General features: G+C 42.3%; 1 protein-coding gene across 5 annotated transcripts in view; it reads right to left on the reverse strand.

Moving 5' to 3' along the window:
• Nucleotides 1–5,267: 5,267 nt before the first annotated feature.
• The window catches only part of slc11a2 (solute carrier family 11 member 2), a 120,403-nt gene continuing 101,391 nt past the window's right edge, over nt 5,268–24,279 (reverse strand). For 3 of the 5 annotated variants that reach the window (XM_063037092.1, XM_063037094.1, XM_063037096.1), the window contains exons 16-17: nt 21,296–21,349; nt 5,269–5,561 (exon numbers count right to left, since the gene is read on the reverse strand). In XM_063037092.1, coding sequence (XP_062893162.1) covers nt 5,502–5,561; nt 21,296–21,349 — 114 coding nt within the window. In that variant the 3' untranslated portion in view covers nt 5,269–5,501. Of the gene's footprint in view, nt 5,562–6,829; nt 6,849–20,933; nt 20,999–21,295; nt 21,350–24,279 lie in introns of those variants that run through there. The other 2 variants (XM_063037093.1, XM_063037095.1) reach the window with 2 other exon arrangements.

Raw genomic sequence — 24,279 nt, forward strand, 5'->3', positions numbered from 1 at the left:
GTAACTGTAGCATTTATGACTTTGATACTGTGAAGTACTTAGCAGCATAAACCTTTATCATAAGACAAAATACAACCAGTCAGTTGCCAGCAGCACTTGCACTTTAATAATACAGCAATTTTGTAAAGCTCAGTGTGGAACATTTTCTACACACTTCACTATGACCTGCTTCGAAGCTTCTCGTTTGTGTCTGCTGGTGTACATGAAGGAGTAGAATCCATTCCATGTGCCAGTTTCAGTGGTGGTGTAGTGTTGGAAGCCATGGTAGAGAAATCTTGAAACATTAACTCTGTTTTGCTCTTCACACGTGCTGAGTATTTTTGTCTTTATTTCAGATTTGCAGCATCTGTAGTTTTTTTTTGTTTTATTTGACAGTGGCGAAGTTGCCACCTTAAGTTCCTGCGGTTTCAGTTGACGTAAACACTGATGGTTACCAAATCTCTGTACCAAGTGATCACCTTTGAACACATTTAGATATGTGGCCAGGAGATGGCAAGGCTAATCGAACTGGCAGCACTTCTACTTCCCAAAGACTGACTTACTTGCCACCAACTTACAGTCAAACATGAGTATTTTGTGTTACTGAATATCAGCTACTAGAACACTAATCTAAACTATGTGCTTTTGAAGGTCAGATGTATCAGTATTACAGTGGAGTAAAGGGAATTACAGAGGCATGAGAGGGGATTTGGCCAGAATTGATTGGAAAAGAACACTGGCAAGGATGATGGCAGAGCAGTAATAGCTGAAATTTCTGGAAGCAATTCGGAAGGCACAGGATATGTACATCCCAAAGAAAAGTAAGTATTCTGAAGGAAAGATGACACAACTGTTGCAAACAAGAAAAGTCAAAGTCAAAGCCAATATAAAAGCCAAAGAGAGGGCATGTAACAGAGCAAAAATTAGTGGGAAGTTAGAGGATTGGGAAGCTTTTAAATACCAACAGAAAGCAATTAAAAAAAATCATTAAGGAGGAAAAGATGGAACACGAAAGTAAGCGAACCAATAATATTAAAGAAGATACCAAAAGTTTCTTCAGGTATATAAAGTGTAAGAGAGGTGAGAGTGGATATTGGACTGCTGGAAAATGATGCTGGAGAGGTAGTAATGGGGGATAAAGAAATGGTGGACGAATTGAATAAGTATTTTGCATCAGTCTTCACGGTGGAGGACACTAACAGTATGGTGGATGTTCCAGATGTCAGGTGTCATGAAGTGTGTGAAGTTATCATTACTAGAGAGAAGGTTCTTGAGAAACTGAAAGGCCTGGAGGTAGATAAGTCACCTGGACCAGATGGTGTACACCCCAGAGTTCTGAAAGAGGTGGCTGAAATGATTGTGGAGGTATTAGTAATGATGTTTTAAGAATCACTAGATTCTAGAATGGTTCTGGAAGACTGGAAAATTGTAAATGTTATACCATTCTTCAAGAAGAGAGAGACAGAAGAAAGGAAACAATAGGCCAGTTAGTCTGACCTCAGTGGTTGGGAAGATGTTGGAGTTGATTATTTAGGATGAGGTCTCAACGTTCTTGGAGGCACATGATAAAATAGGCCGTAGTCAACATGGTTTCCTCAAGGGAAAATCTTGCCTGACAAATTTGTTGGAATTCTTTGCGGGGGGGGGTGGTGGTGGAAAACAAGCAGGATAGACAAAGGAGAATCGGTTGATGTTGTGTACTCAGAGTTTCAGAAGGCCGTTGACAAGGTGCCACGCATGAGGCTGCTTAACAAGCTACGAGCCCATGGTATTACAGGAAATATTCTAGTATGGATAAAGCAGTGGCTGATTGGCAGGATGCAAAGAGTGGGAATAAAGGAAGCCTTTTCTGGCTGGCTGCTGGTGACTAGTGGTGTTCCACAGGGGTCTGTGTTGGGACAGATTCTTTTTACGTTATATGTCAATGATTTGGATGATGGAATTGTTGGCTTTGTTGCAAGGTTTGCAGATGATATGAAGGTAGCTGGAAAGGTAGGTAGTTTTGAGGAAGTAGAGAAGGTACAGAAGGACTTAGACCGATTAGGAGAATGGGCAAAGAAATGTCAGACGGAATACAGTGTTGGCAAATGTACGGTCATGCACTTTGGTAGAAGAAATGAAAGGGTTGACTATTTCCAAAATGGAGAGAAAATACAAAAATCTGAGGTGCAAAGGGATTTGGGAGCCCTTGTGCAGGATTCCCTAAAGGTTCATTTGCAGGTTGAGTCTGTGTTGAGGAAGGCAAATGCAATGTTAGCATTCATTTCAAGAGGACTAGAATATAAAAGCAAGGATGTAGGCCTCACGGAGTATTGTGAGAAGGTTTATGCCCCTTATCTTAGAAAGGATGTGCTGAAACTGGAGAGGGTTCAAAGGAGGTTCATGAAAATGATTCCAGGATTGAATGGCTTGTCATATCAAAAGCGTTTGATGGCTCCGGGCCTGTATTCACTCGAATTCAGAAGAATGAGGGTGACCTCATTGAAACCTATCGAATGGTGAAAGGCCTTGATAGACTGGATGTGGAAAGGATGTTTCCTATGGTGCGAGAGTCTAAGACCAGAGGACACAGCCTCAGAATAGAGGGACATCCTTTTAGAATGGAATTGAGGAGGCATTTCTTTAGCCAGAGAGCGGTGAATCTGTGGAATTCTTTGTCACAGGCAGCTGTGGAAGCCAAGTCTTTATGGATATTTAAGACAGAGATTGATAGATTCTTGATTGGTCAGGACATGAAAGGATAGTGGGGTGCTGGTGGGGGAGGTAGGCAGGAGATTGGGGCTGAGGAAAATTCGATCAGCCATGATGAAATGGTGGAGCAGACTAGATGGGCCAAATGGCCTAATTCTGCACCTATATCTTATGGTCTTATTCACAGGAATGTTGTATCACGAAGGATGTGACCATGAGCAAGTACTTAGAAATTCCACATACAGGAAGCTTCAGGGATACATAATCCAGGTGAAGATTACTAACTTACTCACAGGCTTGATGACAATAACTAAAATGTGTACTTTAAAAATGGTACTTGGATTTTACATGAGAAATGACCACAGAATTGCCCTGATTGTGGCTGGTGATTTAAAATGCTCAGCCACTGAAACTGAAATCCTGAACATCCAAGTAGATGTTGTGAAGTCTGTTTGCCCTGCTGAGGACTCCTCATGGAAAGAGACACAGAGGAAAGCATTCTTGGAGCATTGTGAGGAGATTGCTGGATGCAATCGCTAAAATGTCTGCAAGAATTTGTAGATTTTATCTTTTCATGTATTCTTTTTGAAAACTCAATAAAAATTATATTATAAAAAAAAGAATTTGTAAAAGGTCAAAACCCTTGTTTTTAAAGAGGTGATTGAAGTAGTGGACAAGTGCAGATTTCTGGATGTTATTTTGCAGTGTTTTCTAGAAGCAGTTGGTAAAATCCCTCACAAAGTATTGTTAAATGGAGCTGAAGCTCAGAGTTGAAAGCTAAACACTGAACTGGTTGGGAAATTAGCAGAGAGAGAGAGACAGAATATTGAAAAAGAAAATAAATCTGAAATAAAACAGACAGTGGTGGAAGAACTCATCAAGCCAAGCAGAGTAATTTTTGAGGTTAAAGATCTACCGTTGGAACTGATGAGGGATAATGGACCGGTAATGAGGCAGGATATGATGAGTGACATCCCACAGGGGGCCTCAACAGTTTGTCAGATTTATTAATGACAGATGATGGGGTAAAATCCAGACATCCAAGCCTGCTGATGACACACTAATACAGCAATGCTGTAAGCAGTATAGCTAGAAGCATTAAATATAAGATATTAATAAACTGACTAGATTTCAAAATTAAATAATATAAATAGAAAATCTAATATTCTATTCTAAAGAAAATATGATCCATTCTAGTCAGGACTTGAAAGGGACAGGAATGAGTATGATGAAAAAAGCAAAGCAGAGACTTAGGGAGCCATCTACACAGGTCATTAAAATGTAGTTAACAAGCACAAACAATGATTAAGGTGGCTTATGAAATGCCAGTCTTCATAGCTGGAGAGCAGAAAGAGATAAAAGTTACTGTACATCCATACAAAGCCCTGACATGAGCATACCTGGAAGTGCTGAGAATAGTTCTGGGCACCATAGCTCAGGAAGGAGATGCTGGTCTTGGGAAAGCTAACGGTGTAGATCCACCAGAAAAATACCTGGACTCCAACAGGTTATTAACCCTTGGAATTCAGAAGTCTAATTTGATTGGACTTAACAGAATTTGAGTGGGAAACTGCTTTGAGATGGAGAGACTACACCTGACCACACCTTTTAAAATTGTTGAGAAACATTTCTAAGGTAAAAGGTATGAAAAGTTTGTTAATTTCTTCCAGAAATGGCAATTGATGTCAGGTAAATTGTTAATTTAATTTTTAATTTAGAGATACAGCACGGCAACAAGCCCTTCCAGCTCAATGAGCCTGCGCCACCCAATTGTACCCATGTGACCGATTAACCTACTAACCTGCATATCTTTGGAATGAGGGAGGAAACTGGACCACCTGGAGGAAACCCACTCTGTCACAGGGAAATGTACAAACTCCTTACAGACAACGGCAGGAACTTGCTGCTTTGGAATTTGAGATTAATAAGTTATTTATAACTGCAAATATTAAGGGATGTGGAGAAAGGGAAGTTTAGAGAGCTCTGTGGCAGATTAGCCGCTAAGGGTTTAAATGGCAGAACAGGCTCAAGGGGCCAAACAATCTTTGTGCTCTATTTCTCTATGGTCCTAATGCAGACTGTCCCAAACTAAAACAGCTAATGCCCACTTAAATGTTAGAATACTATTGGACCATCTCCCCTGATTGACTTTCTCCACTCCTACTGCCTCGTTGGTAACCTTGAGACGTGGAAATGAAATAAAGGCACTTTGTAGAATGAGGGGAAGATAGATAAACAGTCGGGTGGAAGTGTTATTTGCAGCATACTTGAAGAATTATTTACAACAGAACTAAACACTAATTAGAGTCACATTGGAGCTCTATGACCACCACAGCATCACACATTAGTGAGAATATTAACCCCAGCTGTAGACAGTGTCTCGTGTTCCTTGCACAAACATTGTACCTGGCCACAAAATAACATCAAAAGCATTTATCTCAGAAATTCATCTATGTCCAGCTGTCTAAACACAGCAAAACCCACATATAAGAGTTCAGAATTGTATTATGCACACTTAACAATGTATTGTGAAAGTTAAAATTACATTTTCACAGTGAACTGTTCCCTGTCCCTCTACTAAGTACTGGACTGTTTGTCAGGCTGTGAGGGACAATGCTGTTAGATTAATGCCTGATGGGTTGTTGCTAACAGCAATAAAACTTGATGAGCAATTTAGATTGCTCTTAATACTTAAAAGCAAATTTTCTACCCCAAGTTCCCACATGTTTGAAGTAGAGACTTTAGTCTAGCTATGCTCTACATAATGACTGCAGCATTGAAAGGGCTTCAACTTAATCTTCTAATAGCAGCATCTTGTGGTCACCATGAGATTACATGTGGTTGTCCACATTATTCAGCAGAGAGAGTTCCGTAGGAGTTGCCAAACCAGTCTAAGGGAGAGAACAGGATATAAATTAGTTGGCTGTTCATATTATTTCACTTTAAGTTATCTGCTCCAGCTTACACTGCTCTAACTTGGTCTGGTTGGCAGATGGTGTCTGATGTTGAACATTTCCATTTTCCCTAACTGACCTGCACTGGCATCACTTTAGGTGCACTGTATGAGGACTTTTTTCATTCCTCTACACAGCTTCTCAAATACCATAAATTGAATAAAATAGGATGGTGACATCAAAATGAACAATCAAACCGGTAATTTGGTGGATGAAAGATTGGTCCAAGTGACAGAGTCTGAGGTCAGTGTGAGACAATGGCAGAAGACCCTTCTGTTTTTTACAGGGTCATTTGATGTCAAGTCTGCACCAACAAACATTTCATTTGGACTCCCAAATTTGTTACTCAGAGCATGAGAAATTTGCCAACTATGATTTGCTACAGAATAGGATAGGCCTGGGATCCAATCACAAGCCTGTTGTGTTGGCTGATCCCCTGCCAGGCAGCAAGGGCAGCAGTGGTAGCAGGAAGGATTCGTCTCAGTTTCCTTGCATTGGGCACGAGACAGATCATGGCAAATTCCTGCTCCTGACTACTGTAAAGAGTGGCCACTAGGATGAGCTATAGTAACGCAGGAAACATACCCAGCTGTTCTCAGATGGGGAAATAAACAACAGTGAAAAACACATTTTCCTTTTGTTTGGAAGGACTTAGAGCAGGGGTTCCTGACTTTTTTTATGCCATGGACCCCAGGTTGGGAACCCTGTCTTACAGCTTGAACGATGGTATTATAGCTGAGGTAATGGCCGAATGAGATCTACTGTTAAGAATTGGAGTGCAGGAGTAAGACAATGACAGAAAACTTGAAGTTCTGCTTGAAACCAGTCTGCCACTTAACAGGAAAATGACGATGAGGGGATGAGGGCTATTGGCTGATACATTTTATTATAACCCAGGGCACAACATAAGCACCAAGCAAGTTCCACATAAGATATCTATAAAGTCAATGATCTAACAAGTAAGACTTCTATTCTAGGTCAGCAAGGTATCAAATGATCGGGAGTGACTCATCAATTAACAGCATGCAAGAATCTCGGACCTCCTCTACAGTAATTGAAAAGTGTGCTGCATCAACACTATTAATCTCTGGATACTATGAATGAATTACGCATTTCCAGTGAAAATAGATCATTTGGGTCTAAGTGCAGGTTTAGCTTTGATAAATCAGCTCACGATTCAGAATGCATGCACAACATATACTTACTGCTGTCCTCTGGAGCTGCCTATAGGAAACACAGAACAATGTAACACCACGTATAGGCATGCACAGAAATACAACCACAGCACAGAGTGCGAGAAGAAATAAATGGTATCATGCATGTTGCCGTACAAGCCACTGACTGGTGTAAGATCCTCGTGCAGGTTGATAATACCAAGGAACTATGTACAGTAACTAATTCCCAGTCCCTGCATGTACACACTGGGATCTTAGAAAAGTACATCGGCGACTTATGCAATATTTCCACCTGTGACCAAATTCAATGTACCAAACAACAGGGAGTATGATAACAGACTGTGTCCTTAAAGAGCAGTGCAACGACCAGATGATTTCCACCCACATAACAGAACAGAACAGCCCCGGACAGGCCCTTTGGCCCATGATGTTGTGCTGATCTTGATGCCAATTTATACTAAACATACCTCTCCTGTGTATCATCTATATCCCTCCATTCCCTTTGTATTCATGTGTCTATCTAAAAGCCTCGTAAACCTCACCAAACTACTTGCTTCCACTGCTACCGCGGTAGTCCATTACAAGCACCCGCCACTCCCTGCATTAAAAGAAAACTTGTCTCTCACGTTGCCTCTAAATTTCCTCCCTAACCTTAAAAACATACTTTCTGGTGTAAGACATTTCCACACAGGGGAAAAAATCTGACTGTCTACCTTATCTGTGCCTCTCATAACTTAAAAAAAAACTCTGGCAGGTCCTCCCTCAGTCTCTGATGCTCCAGGGAGGACAATCCCAGTTTCACCATCATTCCCTTATAGCTCTCACCCTCTAATCCAGGCAGCATCCTCTCCAGTCTCCACATCCTTCCTGTAATGGAGTGACCAGAACTGCACACCACACCCCAAGTGCAGTCTGACTAAAGTTTTTCACATCTGCAGCGTGACTTCCTTATTCTTATTCTCAGAATCCCCACCAACCACACACAGGTTGGAGGAGCAACTCCTTATATTCATTCTGGGTAGGCTCCAACTTGATGGTATGAACATCGATTTCTCTAACCTGGTAAATCCTCCCTGCAAACCACCCCCCCCGGGTTCTCTCATTATTCATTCCCCATTCTGTTTCTCCTCTCATCCCTTCTCCTCCCCTGCCCATCACCTCCCCCTTCCATTTCTCCCTTGATCCACTGTGCTATCAGATTTCTTCTTCTTCAGCCCCTTACCTCTTCCACCCATCTTCTTAATTCATCTCCCCTTCTGCACCCTACCCACCTGGTTTCATCTATCACCCTGCATCTTGTACTACTTCCCTTCCTCCACCTTCATTTTCTAGCTTCTTCCCCCTTTCTTTGCAGTCCTGATGAAGGGTGTCAGCCTGAAATGTCAACTGCTATTCCCTCCATAGATGCTGCCTGATCTGATGAGCTTTTCCAGCACTTTGTGTATGTTGCTCAAGAGTTTCAGCACCTGCAAAACTTCTTCTGTTTACCACCTGCATAGCTACTTTTAGTGAACTACGGACTGACCCCAAGAGCCCTCTGTACCTCAGTAATATTAAGGGGTTCACCATTAAATGTATACTTTTTCCTCTCATTTGACATCGCAAAGTGCAATGCCTCACACTTGACTGGATTAAACTCCATCTGCCACTTCTCTGCCCATATCTGTAACTGATTTATATCCTGCTGTATTCTTTGATAGCCTTTTGCACTGTCCACAACTCCACCAATCTTGGTTTCATCGATAAACTTCCTAAACCACCCATCTAGGTTTTCATCCATGTCATTGATATATATCAGAAACAACAGAAATCCCAGCACCAGTCCTTGTGGAACACCACCGGTCAAGGATCTCTAGACAGAATAATATCCTTCCACCCCTGCTCTCTGTCTTCCACAGGCAAGCAACAAGCCAGTTCCAAATCCAAACTTGCAAATTCACCCTGGATCCCATGCATCTTTATCCTCTGAAACAACCTACCTCGAGGGACCTTATCAAATGCCTTACTAAAGTCCATGTAGATGACATCCACTGCCTTATCCTCATCAAGCTCCTTGGTCACCTCCTCAATAAACTCGATCAAGTTTGTAAGGCATGACCTGCCCCATACAAAGCCATGCTGACTGTCCCGAAGCAGGTCATGCCTTTCCAAATGTGCATAAATCCTATCCCTCTGTATCCTCTCCAGTAGTTTCCCTATCACTGATGTGAGGCTCACTAGCTTATAATTAGGTGAATTATCCTGATTTCCCTTCTTGAACAAAGGCACAGCATTTGCTATTCTTCAGTTCTCCATGACCTTGCCTGTTGCTAGTGAGGACACAAAGAACTTTTCAAGATCCAGCAATCTCCATGCTTGCATCTTTTAATATTCTGGAATATATACCTGGAAACTTATACATCTAATTTTTTCAGGAGACCCAATACTACCCCCTCCTTGATCTCAATGTCATAACTCATTAGCATGCCCGTCTTCACTATCCTCCAAATCCTTCTCCTCAGTAAATACTCATTTAGTATCTCATCCACTTGCTCTGACTCACAAGCACAAATTCCTTCCTTTATCCTAGAGTAGACCTACCATCTCCTCAGTGGCCCTCTTTTTCTGATTATGTACAAAATGTCTTGGGATTCTCCTTGATCCTGCTCATCAAGGACATCTCATGACTCCTTTGGCCTTCCTAATCACCTGCTTGAGCACTTAAGAGTCATAGAGCACCACAGCACCTCATTCTCCTACGGTCTAGGGAATAAAGTCCCAACCTGTTCAACCTTTCCCTATAACTCAGGTCCTCTCGATCCAGCAACATCCTCGTAAATTTTCTCTGTACTCCTGCAATCGCCTTACTCCAAATTAGGGCTCACAATAGTTTCCTGCTCTCTTTATTCTTCACAAGGGTCCAGTCTGATTTTAACTTCCTAAACCTTACAATGATTCCCTTTCCTTACTGACTAAATTTTGAGCATTTTCGGTCATCCAAGATTCCCTTACTTTCCCACCCTGTCCTTAAACCTAATTGGAACTTGCCGATTCTGAGCTCTAATCAGCTGGTCTTTAAACAATTACCACATGTCAAACATGGATTTATCTGACACCTACTGCTCCCAGTCTAAGCCCCTTATTGTCTGTTTTATTCTGCTGTAATTTGCCCTCCCCAAATTAGTACCTTCTGGCAAGATAGGATTTTATCTTTGCTAATAACTATATTAAAATGTAATGAGTTATGGTCACTATTCCCAAAATGTTCACCCATTATCAGGTCTGTCACCTGGCTCACCTCTCATAAACAAGTCCAGTACGTTCTCTTCTCCAGCTTCACTCTCCACTTGGATACACTGAAGAAACATCTTAGCCTCTTGTATTAAGGAAGCTCCAATCAATACAGGGGAAGTTAAAGTCCCTCACTACGACAACCAATTATTCCTGCATCTTCCATAATCTGTCTACACATTTGTTCCATTATCTCTTGAGAGCTATTGGAGATAGCATAATTCCAGAATTCTTATTTTGGAGTTCCATTCAAATGCACGTGTCACTGTATAACACTGGAGTACGGTACCAGTGGGGATGGGTCTGTCGCTGTGCGACACCGGGGTAACCGGTACCGGTGGGGACGGGTCTGTCGCTGTGCGACACCGGGGTAACCGGTACCAGTGGGGACGGGTCTTTTTCCTTCATTACTCTGGTGTGCTTTATGGTTTGACCAATCACATCAAATTCATTTAAGATTGGGACCTAAAGAAATTAATAGTTTCTGGAATTGAAAGCCCATCGCTTCAATATTTTGTGGATTAGGGTCAAATATCCTTTAACCTTCCATCCTCATGGCTTAAACCTGTGCCCCGTTGTTTCTGATAAACATGCCACGAGATAAAGATTCTTACTATCTTTGCCATCTATGCCTTTTCTTGGATTATTTTGCTCCATTTGCTCACCCTCAGTTTCAGGAAGCACCGATGGAGGGAAATGGATAGTCAATGATTTGGGTTGAGACCATTCGTCTGGTCCCGCTGAGTTCCTCCAGCTTTTTGTGTGTTGTTCCAGATTTCAGCGTATGCCCTGTGTTTTTGTTTTGCCACATCTCAGTCTTGTTCACTCCAGCAAAAGCAAGCGCAGCCTTTCCAATCTCTCCCCTGAACTCACATTCTCCAACTGAGGCATCAGCCTAATGAATCTGTTCTGTACTCTCTCCAGCGTTGCTACCTTCTTGAACTGGAAATGCATACAAGTGCAGTCTAACTCATGTTTTATAAAGTTGCAACGCAATATCCCAACGTTTACATTCTCTGCTCTGACTTATGAAGACATGGACTTATTTCCTGGGATAATTTACGTATTACTATTTAATTATTTATGGTGCAACTGTAACGAAAACCAATTCCCCCAGGATCAATGAAGTATGACTATGACCATGAAAATGTATGTCATTTGCCTTCTCCTATCAGCTGGAGTTTCAGTTTGAGGAAATATGGCTGAATCCCCAAGTTCTCTCTGTCCATCAGCTTTCAATTGCATCCTGTGTATGTCCTGACCTTCCCGGGTGTATAATTTTGCCTGTCAAGATTAAATTCCAACACTCAATCCAACTTTCCATCTGATGTGCATCCTGCTGTAGCTTTAGACAACCTTTCTCTTTATCCACACCATCACTAATTTTTGTGTAATCTGCAAACATTAATCACACTTCTATCTTCACATTCAAGTCATTGATATATTTTACAAACATGGGCCTTAGCACTGATCCCTGTGGTACACCACTGGTCGCAGACTTCCAATTAGAAAAACATTCCTCTACCACTACCCTCTGCCTCCTATCAGCAGGCCAATTATCCAGTTCACCTTGGATCCCATATGCCTTAACCCTCTAGATCAGCCTACCACACAGGACCTTGACAAATTCCTTCGAGACAACATTCTCCCAAAAAAAATTAAATCAAATGAGTGAGTTAGGATTTTTCTCACATGAAGCCATGCCATCTATCCCTGATCATCTTTCCAAATGTACATAAACACTGTCCCCTAGAATCTTCTCCAATAATTTCACTAGCACTTACGTTAGGACCCATAGTTCATCCTTGCTGCCCTTCTTAAATAAAGGAACACTATTAGTTATCGTCAGGACTTCTGGTAACTCAGCCGTTGCTGATGAAGATGCAAAAATCACCATAAGGGCCCCAGCAATCTCCTGCCTTGTTTCCCATAGCAGCCTGGGATACACCTCACCCAGCCCTGGGAATTTATCAATCTCATTCAAATACATCTAACATCTCTCCCATTTTAACAACGATATGCTCCACACAATCAACACACCCCTCCCTGAACTCACTGTCCTCTACATCCTTTTCTTTGGTGAATACAGATAAGAAGTCTCTCAAATTACCTGGTTTCACACATAGATATCTCCTTTGGTCCCTATGAGGACCCACTCTTTCCCTCTTGCTCTTGATGCATATTTTAGAATTATTTAGGATTCTCTTCTTGAAATTTACTTTGAACTTTACCTTACCTGCCAAGTATATTTCATGAACCCTATTTTGTTCTCAAGTTCTCTCAAGACTCACTCAATTCCAGTTGCCTATACCTGTTTCCTTTTACTTGCTGATCAAACCTTTAATATCTTACACCATCCAAGATTCCCTAATCTTGCCATCTCTGGTTTCCATCTTTACCAGTATATGGTGACCTTGAACCCTTGTTTAGAGACTCTCAATCCTTCTTTCACCAGGTCCACTCTTGACCTATTGAAATCAACCTTCCTGCAAATTTAGCATTTCAACTTGAAGGCCAATCTTGTTCCTTTCCATGACGACTTTAATATTTAGAGAATTATGGGCACTGTTACCAAAGTGCTTCCCCTCCAATTCTTGTCCAGTTTCATTACCCAAAGTTAAGTATTCTCCTTAGAACACCTGGAGAATAAAGACGCATACGTAAGGCTCCTTTTCATTGACTACAGCTCTGCCTTTAATACCATTATTCCAAATAAACTGATCCTTAAGCTCCTGAACCTGGGCCTTAGCACTCAAATCTGCAGCTGGATCTTCAACTTCCTCAAAGACAGGACCCAGGCTGTAAAAATAGGGGACAAGCTCTCCTCTACAATCACTCTGAGCACCGGTGCCCCACAAGGCTGTGTACTCAGCCCCCTGCTGTACTCACTGTACACCCATGATTGTGTAGTCAAGTTTCCATCAAACTCAATATATAAGTTTGCTGATGACACAACAATTGTAGGCCGTATCTCGGGTAATGATGAGTTTGAGTACAGAGAGGAAATTAAGAACCTGGTGGCATGGTGCGAAGACAATAACCTATCCCTCAACGTCAGCAAGACGAAAGAATTGGTTGTTGACTTCAGAAGGAGTAGCGGACCGCACGACCCAATTTACATCAGTGGTGCGCAAGTGGAACAGGTCAAAAGCTTTAAGTTCCTTGGGGTCAATATCACCTGACTTGGTCCAACGAAGCAGAGTTCACTGCCAAGAAGGCCCACCAGCGCCTTTACTTCCTGAGAAAACTAAAGAAATTTGGCCTGTCCCCTAAAACCCTCACTAATTTTTATAGATGCACCGTAGAAAGCATTCTTCTAGGGTGCATCACAACCTGGTATGGAAGCTGTCCTGTCCAAGACCGAAAGAAGCTGCAGAAGATCGTGAACACAGCGCAGCACATCACACAAACCAATCTTCCGTCCTTGGACTCACTTTACACCGCACGCTGTCGGAGCAGTGCTGCCAGGATAATCAAGGTCTCGACCCACCCAGCCAACACACTTTTCGTCCCTCTCCCCTCCGAGAGAAGGCTCAGGAGCTTGAAGACTCGTACGGCCAGATTTGGGAACAGCTTCTTTCCAACTGTGATAAGACTGCTGAACGGATCCTGACCCGGATCTGGGCCGTACCCTCCAAATATCCAGACCTGCCTCTCAGTTTTTTTGCACTACCTTACTTCCCATTTTTCTATTTTCTGTTTATGATTTATAATTTAAATGTTTAATATTTACTAATTTTTACTATTTTTAATATTTAATATTTGTAATCCAGGGAGTGGGAAGCACAGAATCAAATATCGCTGTGATGATTGTACATTCTAGTATCAATTGTTTGGTGACAATAAAGTATAAGTACACACCCGCTGCTGGATGAACTATACATATTGTCTCAAAAAACTTGGAGGCACTTAAACAAATTTCACGCACTTAAGCCCCGTGCACTGACAAAATCGCAGTCAACATTGGTAAGGTAACCCCACTACAAGAACCCTTTGCTCTTATGCCTTTCTGCAACGTGACTCTACGTTACATGACATGATAGAGAACTGGGCAGAGCAGAAGTTTTCTCCCATCAACAGCTTCTTAGTCTGATGATCTATGTCTGCTCCCCCTGACTCTCATTGCCCTCAGTCACTTCCCAGGCCTTTAGATAGTGCAGCAATTGGCCCAGCGGCTTCAGGACAACAAAAACCCAAAGTTGCTGGAAACCTGAAACAAGACAGAATACTGAAAACACTTAGCAGGTCAGGAAGCAGCTGTTGAGAGAGAAACAGAAGTTATGGGCCAGATCTTGTTGGCCCGATATCCACTGTGTGGAATTGCTCACCCAGCAACACCTGTACTTCCCAGGGGCGGATGTAAGATCCCACTATTTGTAGTTTGAATGTGGAACTCTCTGTAATAGACTGGCATTCATAGAATTTTGGAAAGACACCACTTAGAACAATATGTCCAGGATACCTTTTAAATGGATGTATTCAATTAATCGCCACTCGTTTTTTTTCTCTCTCTCTCTCTCTCAGTTGTCAAATATTCTATACATCAAATACTTACTCAAGTCCTTCTTGAATGTTATTATTGAATTTTTATCACCTAGCCTTTCAGGCATTGTAATAAAATCATTGTGATGCTCCTCATAAAAGAATCTTGCCATCAACTCCTGAATCTTTAGTTATTCTTTCAAATCTTCAGCAAATTCAGTAGTAGTTCTGAAGTGGAAAAAGCTTCTTATTTTCGCAATCAAAACTGTTTATGGTTTAGAGTGCCCTTATTAGTCTTCTTACAACAACAATCCAACTTCTGCAGTCTCCCTATATTACTGAAGTCCCTCATTGCTCACACTGGGCCTCTGTACTGCAGGTCCAAAGGCGAGTTCTGTCTGACAACAAGGGCTGTGGCATCACAGAGTGCCTTGTTCTGAAACACTGATAGCCAACAAAGCTGGAGCTAATACGAGTTGTAATTGGGTTAGTCATTTAAACATCTCTGATATTCAGTCATGCAAGAACTGGAAATAAATAAACGTCACTCCAAAAATTTTAATTAAGAGGCCGACAAAACAATTTAACAAAAATCAGTGGGGTCTTAGATCCTACCCTGACAATTCCCTATTAGGGTTGGGCTTTACTGTCCCACCTCAAACTAGTCAGAGTCCCAAAGATCCATGTTTGATCATGCATGTGGGATGGGACTTCCTGAGGTTTCTAGTTGCAATGGCAGCAACAACCAGCTGGCCCAACGTTTCAGAAACAATGAAGGGTCAATCAACCTGAAACATTAATCATGTCTCCCTCCAAAGACATTGCCTGACTGGCAGAACATGTTCAGTACTTTGAGTTTTTATTCCATTATGTAATGATCCCAAAGTGGGCATTGTTGACTTAAGACTGGCAGGTGGCTGGGACTCTCAGCAAGAACAAGTCACGGGATAAAGCAGTAGCCAGCAAGAACAAGTTTTATAATCTGGATAGCCAGGGCCACAGTAAAGGCAGGAAAAGGAATAGTCAGTTAAACTCACCTGGTTTCACCTATCACCTGCCAGTTTGTACTATTTCCCCTTCCACCCTTTCTTATTCTGGGTTCTTCCCACTTCCTTTCCAGTCCTGATGAAGGGTCTCAGCCCAAAAGGTTGACTGCTTAGATGCTGCCTGACTTGCTGAGTTCCTCCAGCATTTTGTGTGTGCTGCTCAGTTAAGCCAGTGCATGAAGTAAGGTGGATGAACTGAGAGCATGGATTGGCTCTGAGGAGTGGGATGTTATAGCCCTAACAGAAACATGGCAGAGGGACAGGACTGGCAGCTCAGTGTTCCAGTATATAGATGCTACAGGCATGACAGAGAAACAGGTAAGCAAGGAAGGGGTATTGCCTTCCTGATAAAGGAACATGTAACAGTAGCACTTAGATCACATTCTTGGGAATCATCCCACGAGGCAACGTGGATAGAACTTGAAACAAGAAGGGGAAGGTCACTCTAGTGCGGCTGTATTATAGAACCCGCTCCCAATAGTCAGTGGGAACTTGAGGAGCAGGTGTGTAGAGAAATCGTTCATAGTCACAAAAACAACAGGGTTGTAATAGTGGGAGATTTTAATTTTCCCGGTATTGTTAAGGGTCTGGATAGGTTGGAATTTATGAAGTGTGTCTAGGAAAGTCTCCTGAGTCAGTATATCAGGGGCTTACTTGGGAAGATTCAATACTGGACCTTCTCCTGAGGAATGAGACAGGGCAGGTAACTGAAGTGGCAGTCAGGGAACACTCTGACTAGTAGACACATGATTCTACTAGTTCAAAATATGATGGAAAAGGAGAGAACAGGTCCACCATTTAGGGTCCTAAACTGGGGAAGGGCTAATTTTGGGGGAATTGGGCAGAATCTAGCAGAAATGAATTTGAATGCATGCAGTATACAGAATAAAGTAGGTGGCTTTGTAACGCTGTTAGAGGTTGCCAGGTATGACGTTGTGGATATCACGGAGTTGTGGCTGGAAGAAGATCACAGTTGGGAGCTTATGGTTGAGAAGCAACTAAAATGCAATAAAGAGAGAAAGGTGAAATATGAAGTTAAGCTAGCCAATAGTATCAAAGAGGATACCCAACGTTTTTCCAAATAAATGAGTTGTAAAAGAGAGGCAATAGTGAATATTGGACCACTGGAAAATGATGCTGGAGAGGTAGTAATAGGGGACAAAGAAATGGTAATTGAATTAAATAAGTATTTTGCTGAAAGGTCTGAAAGTCACCTGGACCAGATGGACGACACCCTAGAGTTCTGAAAGAGGTAGCCGAAGAGATTGTGGAAGCTTTAGTAATGATCTTTCCAGAGTAACTAGATTCTGGATTGGTTCTGGACGACTGGAAAACTTCAAATATCACTCCACTCTTTAAAACGGAAGGAGGCAAAAGAAAGGAAATTATAGGCCAGTTCGCCTGACTTCAGTGGTTGGGAACATCTTGGAGTCCATTACTGTATAAAGGATGAGGTTTTGGGGTACTTGGAGGCACATCAGAGTGCTTTCCTTAAGGGAAGATCTTGCCTGTTGAAATTTTTTGAGGGAGTAATGGGCAGGAGAGTCAATGGATGTTGTTTACTTGGATTTTCAGGAGGCCTTTGACACGGTGCTGCACATGAGGCTCCTAAACAAGAGTCCATCGTGTTACAGGAAAGATAGACAGAAAATTGGCTGACAGGAGGCAAGGAGTGGGAATAAAGGGGGCCTTTGCTGGTTGGCTGATGGTAACTATTGGTGTTCTGCAGGGGTTGGGATTGGCACTGGGACTGCTTCATATCACGTTATATGTCAATGATTTGGATGATGGAATTGATGGCTTTGTGGCCATGATTGCAGGTGATACGATGAGAGGTGTTGAGGAAGCAAGGGAGTCTGCAGAAGGATTTATACAGATTAGGAGAATGGGTAAAGAAGTGGCAGATGGAATATAGTGTAGGGAAGTGTATGGCTATGCACTTTGGTAGAAGTAATAAAGACAAAGACTATTTCCTACCTGGGGAGAGAAATTCAGAAATCAGAGGCACAAAGGGACCTGGGAGTCCTCGTGCAGGATTCCCTAAAGGTTATCTTGCAGTTTGAGTCGGGGGAAGCAAATGTAATGTTAGTGTTTATTTCAAGATGACCAGAATATAAAAGCAAGGATAAAATTCTAAGGTTTTATAACGGCATTGGTCAGACCACACGGTGTATCGCGAGCAGGTTTGGTCCCTGTATCTAAGAGAAAGTATTCTGGCATTGGAGAGAGTCCACAGGAGGTTTACAAAAATGATTCCAGGAATGAAAGGGTTAACCCTCTGCTTGCTGGTGTTTAGAAGAATGAGGGGGGAAATCTCAATGAAATCCATTGAATTTTGAAAGGCCTAGATACATTGGATGTGGACAGAATGTTTCCTATAGTAGGTGAGTCTCGTACCAGAAGGCACAGCCTCAGAATAGATGGGCACCCCTTAGAACAGAGATGACGAAGAACTTCTTGAGCCAGAGGGTGGTGAATTTGTGGAATTAATTGCTGCAGATGGCTGTGGAGACCAAGTCACTGGGCATATTTAAAGCAGAGGTTGATAGGTTCTTGATTAGTAAGGGCGAGAAAAGATATGGGTAGAAGGCAGCAGGATGGGGTTGAGAGGGATAATAACTCAGTCAGTATGGAATAGCAGAGCAGACTTAATGGCCCTAATGGTGTAATTCTGCTCCTATGTCTTATGATCTCATGGTCTAAATTGACTGGATAAGCCCAGGGCAGCATATTCCTATTAGGGTGAAGGGTAAACCTAGCAAGTTTAAGAGACTTTGGCTGGCGAGGGATAGTGAGTATTCTGGCCAAGAAAAGGTAGGAAACGTACACTGGATTTAGGAGGTCAGGGGGCTAGTGAATCCCTTAATGACCATAAAAAGATTAAGAATACACTTAAGAGGGAAAGAGAGTACGAGGTGAATCTAGCAGGTAAAGTTCAGGAAAATCCGAAGAGGTCCTATAGAAAGAGAAAGAGTAAAGGGTGGCAAGGGAAAGAGTAGGCCCCTTTGGACATCAGCAGGGCTGTCTATGCCTTGAACTGCAGGAGATAGGTGGGAATTTCATTCAATATTTCTCTTCAGTGTTTATTGAGAAGAAAGTTGTGGATGCTTTAGATACAAAGAAAACTGATGGAGATACTTTGGAGAACATTTATGCTACCAGTGAGGAAGAGTTTGCAGCCTTTCAGAGTATTAAGGTGAATAAATCCCCAGGACTGTATTGTGTGCATCCTCACACTTTGTGGGAAGCTAGAGAAGAAATTGTGGAGATAGTTGCTTCATTGTTAGCCACTGGTGAAGTTCCAGAAGGCTGAAGGTCCTGTATCTGTGCTGTACTGCTCCATGGTTCTAGATCAAGAGTTGCTCCCACAAGAACAGTGTTGATGTGACCTAATGCGAATGTTCATGTTGTCTCGACTCGGCCTTGTGGTGGAAAAAACAGAACGCTGTCAGACCAAAGCATACAGATAAAACAGATTTATTTACAGGCTGCATGTACAGGTGCAGAGAGAAATAGGAGACACTGAAATGGCATAATACATCAAGGGAATGAAAGCAAGAATTTTCTCCAAGCAATAAAAATCCCAATTTTTCAAAATTAATTTTATGCTATTTAATGTGACAATAGATTGATGGAAATGCACTTGTAGACTTTCATGGGACCTTGCGTAAAATTCTTCAACTCAGGCTTTGCAACCAGGGCAGTGACTTTCACAAGTTGGTTTTGATGCCTTCTTCAGTTTGACAGCTCACAGTTCGAATTGTTCAATCTATCATGCATCTCCTTTACGTACAGCTTTGCACTTGCACTTTTATGCAGAGGTTTGTACACACCTCAGTCCACGCCCCAGCATTGCATTTAGAACAAAGTACTCTGAATAAGAACAGAGACACAAATGCATATTTGGAACAGACAGTTCCCAAGAGGACCTGCAAATTCTTTGTGTTGGTCATCGTCCCCACAGAAAAAGTGCCATTACAAACATGGTCATAATACTGGCAATCAATCTTACAGAGACACACTCATTTTGACACAGACAGCACCAGGCTTGGCTGGGCTGCCTTTCATCATCAAACAACCCAAGGAGAGCTCAACAGACACACATGAAAGTAGGTGTGGAAGGAGAAAAGAGAAGGAAAGCCATTCGCTGGGTCAGCATGCTGAAACTACTTTCTGAACATCAGAGTGTTAGGACAAGTACCCAGGTGCTAACACTGATCGGATGTCTGCAGTGAGGACCCTATTGGAAAGTTGATAGTAGTCTTTGAGTTTAAGGCAAGGCCAGGTTGAAACCTAGGCCGAAGTTAGAGAGCTTTGAGGGCATTATGATATGTTGATATATTACACCTTCATGTTAAACGAGGTGTCACCACAGACAAGGTCATTATGGGACCTATTAAAAAGACTTTGAATCTACCTATACATGCTAATCATGGCCTTTTATACTTGACGGGGAACTGAATGCCCCTGAATTGTTGACCCAGATCCCCATTGTGTTTATCAGGAACCTGGATGATTTTAGCAGGGCAAGATATTCATTTGTTCCAAATGAAGGGTCTTAAACCGAAATGCCAACTACCCATTTCCCTCCATAGATGCTGTCTGACCTGCTGAGTTCTTTCAGCTTTTTGCCTGTGTTGCTCATTCACTCCTGTTTCATTTGAGTTTGATGGGATTGAGCTCAGTGTCAAGATTATGAGGCATTGCGATTTAAGGTGTCTTGATTTTAGTCACGGAGGCACTTCATTTGGGTATATTAATATTGGTATCAGTGATGGGACTTCTCTAATTTGGCTGGTCTGCCTATGAAGGGCATCAGGATAGCATGTTTTAAATACGATCCTTGATCTAGTGAGTAAATTAAGGAGTATGGTCCTTTTACTGAGTTAAATTTTGATTCTCTTTTTATTTGAGATCAAACACACATTCCATGAAATACCATCTGTAAACTTAGTTGAGATATGACCTACAGGAGGTGTTGCACAGCAGTGCATCGCCGAACTCCTGTCATGGTGTTGGTGCAGTTCCAACTGAGTGACATTGTTCAGTGTATTTCTCGTTGGGCTGTGGAGGGCGAGGGCATCTCCGCTGCCTCCCCGCAGGAGGCTGGTATCTCAACAGAATGGCGAAGAGAAGCATAACGTACATCAGGACAATGATCTGAAGAGAGGCCCACTCCAAGTGTTGGCCCAACAAAATGCCCAGTCTGGTGGCACACACATTGATTATTTTATATATAAAATCATTTCATTTAAAAACAGTACAGATTGTTAGCAGCAAAACTTCTACATTTTAATTATAGCTGCACACACCCATAAAAATACATTTGTAGTTGGAATCCTTGTCAAGTACCTGACACATGGTCAGAGGAAGAACATCTGATCAATCCAGTACCAACAGGCTGTCAAAATTCAAATATAAAAGTGGTGATAAATCAGCACTTAAAGCTTCTAATTTAAAATTATAATTCTAAACACTTATAAATGCTACCTAATATTGTAAAAATCTGATTAAACGCCTTCTGGAGAAAGCCTAGATTGGAACAGTTTTCACGTGGCTCGCTAAGGACTGGTGTTCAGAGCACAATTCAATAAAGCTAGGTCTCAGTGTGTTGACATGGGGCACAGAAAGGAACTTTCTCTGGTTAATTCTCATACTCGCTTTGCTCTTCTATAAGCACAGCACCACTGCTGCTTACCGTGCGTCCGCAGTTCAAGGTGGTGACTCCCAGTGAGACAAAACAATACCAAACCTGCAGAGACAAGAAACAGTAGTCAGTTTGATTAACCATTGGCAAGTCATGAGAGAGATTTTCTGTGTGCTACATGGGCGAGAATCTTTAAAGTCCAAACTCACTGCCCTCACCAAAGAGCAAAGTCTGTTCTGAATTTGCCAACGTGCCAAGCGAGATACGTGAAAGGAGCGCTTGCAGGCCTTGATATGTAGTATATAAGAGACTGGGGCAAAAGCGAGGGTGGCTTGAGTAGGAAGTTTGAAGATGATACAAAAAGTGGCGGAGTTGTAGGAAGTGAGGAAGGTTGTCAAAGGATTCAGCATGATATAGCCCAGTTAGAAATATAGACAAAGCAATGGCAGATGGAGTTTAATCTGGACAAGTGTGAGGCATTGCACTCTAAGAGGTCAAATGTATGAGGATATTATACAGAAAATAAAGAAGGCTTATTGACGTACACAGAGAACTCAGGGTGCAAGTCCATAGTTCCCTGACATTAGCAACACGTGTGGACAGGTGGTGTAAAACATACTTGCCTTCATCAGTTGGGATATTGAACATAAAGGGCGACAAGCCAAACCGAAGCTAAATAAACTTTGGGTAGACCACGCCTGGAGTGCTGTGTGCAGTTCTAGTCGCTCCGTTACAGGAAGGGTGTGGAGACTTTGGAGAAAGTGCAGGAGAGTTTCACCAAGTTGTTGCTTGGATTAGAGGGCATGAGCTAGGAAAGATAGGTCCAAATTTGGGTTGTTTTTTCTGGAGCATCGGAGGTTAACTGATAGAAAGTTTATAGAGTTTTGAGAGGCATAGACTTAAGATGAGAGGGGGAATGTTTAAGAGATATGCAGGGGAAGCTTATTTAAAAAAGAGAGTGATGGGTGCCTGGAACGTGTTGCCAGGGAGGTGGGGAGACATATATAATAGCAATATTTAAGAGACATTTAAACAGACATGTTCAGGCAGAGGAATGGGGGAGAATAGACCATGTTCAGCAGATGCGCAAATTGGCAACATGGTCAGCAGCGATATGGTGGGCCGAAAGGCCTGTCTGTGTGGTGTACTGTTCTAAGTTCTATGGCTCTTAGATTCGCCTATCGTGCATCCACAGTTCAGGAATATGACACCCAGCCCACAGTAGTTTGTGCATTTGTTTGGTGGGTGTCTGGTACTGCAGAAACTCTCCACCCAAATTTCTCTCTGAAAAGGCTGTGGAATCTGGGACCTACCACCACTTGAACGATCGTCTTTGCTAGGCTCCAGCCCACCTCTAATTTCTCTCTAGTTCTCTCTGCCCCATCCTACTTTGCCTAATTTCTGTCTTTTTCCCACTCTGATGGAAGATCATCCCCAAGACCATAAGACATAGGAGCAGAATTAGGTCATTCAGCCCAGTGAGTCTGTGCCACCATTTCATCATGGCTGATCCATTTTCCTGCCTTCTCCCTGTAACCTATCACGTCCTGACTTATCAAGAATCTATCAATCTCTGCCTTAAATACACCCAATGACTTGGCCTCCACCATCACCCGTGGCAACAAATTCTGCAGATTCACCACCCTCTGGCTAAAGAAATTTCTCCTTATTTCCGTGCTAAATGAATGTCTGTCAATTCTGAGGCTGTGCCCGCTGGTACTAGACTCCCTCACTATAGGAAACATTCTCTCCACATCCAATCTATCTAGGCCTTTCAACATTCAATAGGTTTCAATGAGATTCCGCTCCCCCCCCCCGCCCCCATTGTTCTAAATTCCAGTAAGCCTTCAAATGCTCCTTATATGATGAGCCTTTTGTTCCTGGAATCATTCTCATATACCTCCTCTGAACCCTCTCCAATGTCAGCACATCCTTTCTGAGACAAGGAGCCCAAAACTGCTCACAATATTCCAAGTGAGGCCTCACCAGTGCCTTATAAAGCCTCAGCATTACATCCTTGCTTTTATATTCTAATCTGCTCAAAATGAATATTAACATTGAATCTGCCTTTCTCACTACTGACTCAACCAGCAAATTAACCTTTAGGGAATCCTGCACAAGGACTCCCAAGTACATTTGCACCTCAGATTTTTGAATTTTCTCCCCATATAGAAAATAGTCTATACCTTTATTCCTTCTACCGAATTGTATGACTATAAACTTCCAAACACTGTATCCCACTTGCCCCTCCACCTATCTTTACACGTCCATAAACTTGGCCACAAAGCCATCAATTCCATCATCCAAATCATTGACATACAACATAAAAAGAAGCGGTCCCAACACGGACCCCAGCAGAAAATCACTGGTCACCTGCAGCCAGCCAGAAAAGGCTCCCTTTTTTCCCCACTCATTGCCTCCTGCCAATCAGCCAATGTTCTAGCCATGCTAGTAGCTTTTCTGTAATAACATGGGCTCTTATATTGCTAAGCAACTTCACGTATGGCATGTTGTCAAAAGGCTTCTGAAAATCCAAGCACACAACATCAATCAATTTTCCTTTGTCTATCCTGCTTGCTATTTCTTCAAAGAATTCCAACAGATTTGTCAGGCAAGATTTTCCCTTAAGGAAACCATGCTGACTGCGGCCATGTGCTCTAAGTACCCCGAAACCGCATCTTTAATAATGGACTCCAGCATCTTCCCAACCACTGAAGTCAGGCTAGCTGACCTATAATTTCCTACCTCCCTGCCTTCTTCAAGAGTGGAGTGACATTTGCAATTTTCCAGTCCGCCGGACTATTGAGAGATCATAACTAGTGCCTCCACAATCTCTTTCAGAACCCTGGGGTGTAGTCCATCTAGTGCAGGTGACTTATCCACTTGCAACATTAGCTGATTCCCTCTCTACAGATGCTGCCTGACCTCACTGAACTTCCATTCTTGAAATATAGAGGTGTACCATAATCAGTAAGCATCTGTAGGCAGTTCCTCTCTAAATAATACCTAGGTCCTTAACCATACTAAGGTTTATT

The sequence above is a fragment of the Mobula hypostoma genome, chromosome X1, assembly GCF_963921235.1.
Source record: "Mobula hypostoma chromosome X1, sMobHyp1.1, whole genome shotgun sequence".
NCBI classification, from domain to species: Eukaryota; Metazoa; Chordata; class Chondrichthyes; order Myliobatiformes; family Myliobatidae; genus Mobula; species Mobula hypostoma.